General features: G+C 48.8%; 1 protein-coding gene across 1 annotated transcript; it reads right to left on the bottom strand.

Annotated features, from left to right (window-relative positions):
• Window positions 1-1,473, bottom strand: LOC120134634 (protein ASPARTIC PROTEASE IN GUARD CELL 2-like). The gene has a single exon (XM_039151078.1). It carries the CDS (start codon window positions 1,471-1,473, stop codon window positions 10-12), a length of 1,464 nt encoding a protein of 487 aa, XP_039007009.1. The 3' UTR covers window positions 1-9.
• Window positions 1,474-1,619: the final 146 nt, after the last annotated feature.

The following is a 1,619-nucleotide window of genomic DNA, read 5'->3' as shown; positions in this document are numbered from 1 at the left end:
ACATTTGACTTAACAAACATTGGGGCCAAACCCCACGAACCCATTGGCTCCATCAAACGAAATTTGGATCCCCTCTTGTTGGATGTTCCCTATTATTGAAATTCCTGAACCAGAGGAAGCAAATGCAAAACAGAATGTTCCCATATTGTCAACGGGGATAAGAAAGTTCCTTGCGGGTAGGGTTAGGGTTGGCCCACTCGAGAAATAGAACGACACTGTTGGAACCCGAACTGAGACAAAACCCGATAAGTTATAACACGTATCAAATATAGACACTCCCGTGGCACGAGGAAGGTTAGACGTTTGTGAGATAAAAGCATTGCGGAAGGCATTGTAAGCTGTGGAGGGGAATCTTGTCACGGCAGTGCCGGTGTCCATAACAACTCCTCCGTACCCGGATTCGTTGAGCTGAAAATTTTCTTCAGATATGGGAACTCGAATACCTCCTACTCCAAGACCTGAAAGCCCGACATAGTAAAAACTCGGGGCCCGTGAGTTACGTAGTAAAGGGACCCATGAAGCCCCGACGGGCATCGCTCCACGACCAAATACTAGTGACCCGGATGCATCGGTGCCCCGACTCACTAAACAGTAGCTAAATGCACCACCTGTCTGACCACCCAATTGACCCACGAGAGACAAGGATCCACCTCCAAGGCCCAACAATCCGGCTGCCCCGATGAACATGCCCCGGTTAATATGGCCGCATCCGATAGCCACGTTTTTAACCACTGCTCGACCAAAAGTGAGCGTTTCAAGCGCCAGGGTCCCTTTCGTATAAGACCCATCACCATACGAAACTTCATACCGGCAGGAACGACCCGCATTACAACCCGAATTCTGAATCCGATCACAAACGGAGGAGCCACAAGAGACGCCGGCGAAAGAAGCGGAATCAACCGGGTTGAAAACCGGGTCGGATTGTCGATAGCATTGGTTACAAGGCTGACACTGGACCCAAACAATATCACTACCCGAATCAATAACCATATACTGACTCCTCGGTGGACTACCAACGCCTATTCTGACGAAATACTCTCCACTTCCTTGAGCCATTCCCGAAATGACATCCGACCCAAAATCGTTCACCTCGTAAGCAGCGTCACCGTCGTGGTTTCCTCCGTCGGGGAGACGGCAGAGGAGGCTTGCCACCCTTTTCACGTCCCTTTTCATACGTGCATTAAAACGACGGCCGTGGTCGTGAAAACTAGTGGTTACGCTAGAAGATAACTTGTCTCGATGGACAAGTTTCAGTTCCCATTCCCCAGGATGATCACTTCCGCTAACGTTGGAAGAATGTTGATGAAATTCAGATGTTTCAACAGGCTTAAACATTTTGGACCCCATAAGAGTTTGATTGACGTTCAAGAGTTGAAAGTCCAGGTAAGAAGTAGCGGCGACGCCGATACTACATAGAGTTAACTGTAGCATCGCCGCCAGGATTGTTAACATTGCCTGTGAAGCTAATGACATGGTGGAGCTGGGGCTTTTTGGTGTTGAGGATGGTAATGGAGAAAGGAGGAGGGGTGGTGGGGGATTTATTTGAGTCGGATTTAGGCTTGGGTATGCATACAAGGAAAAGGACATGTGGGGTTTGGAAATTGAGGTTAAAGGCTTAA

Source organism: Hibiscus syriacus, unplaced genomic scaffold (genome assembly GCF_006381635.1).
Source record: "Hibiscus syriacus cultivar Baekdansim isolate YM2019G1 unplaced genomic scaffold, ASM638163v2 tig00110597_pilon, whole genome shotgun sequence".
In the NCBI taxonomy this organism is placed as follows: Eukaryota; Viridiplantae; Streptophyta; class Magnoliopsida; order Malvales; family Malvaceae; genus Hibiscus; species Hibiscus syriacus.
This window is presented reverse-complemented; position numbering and strand designations above follow the sequence as displayed.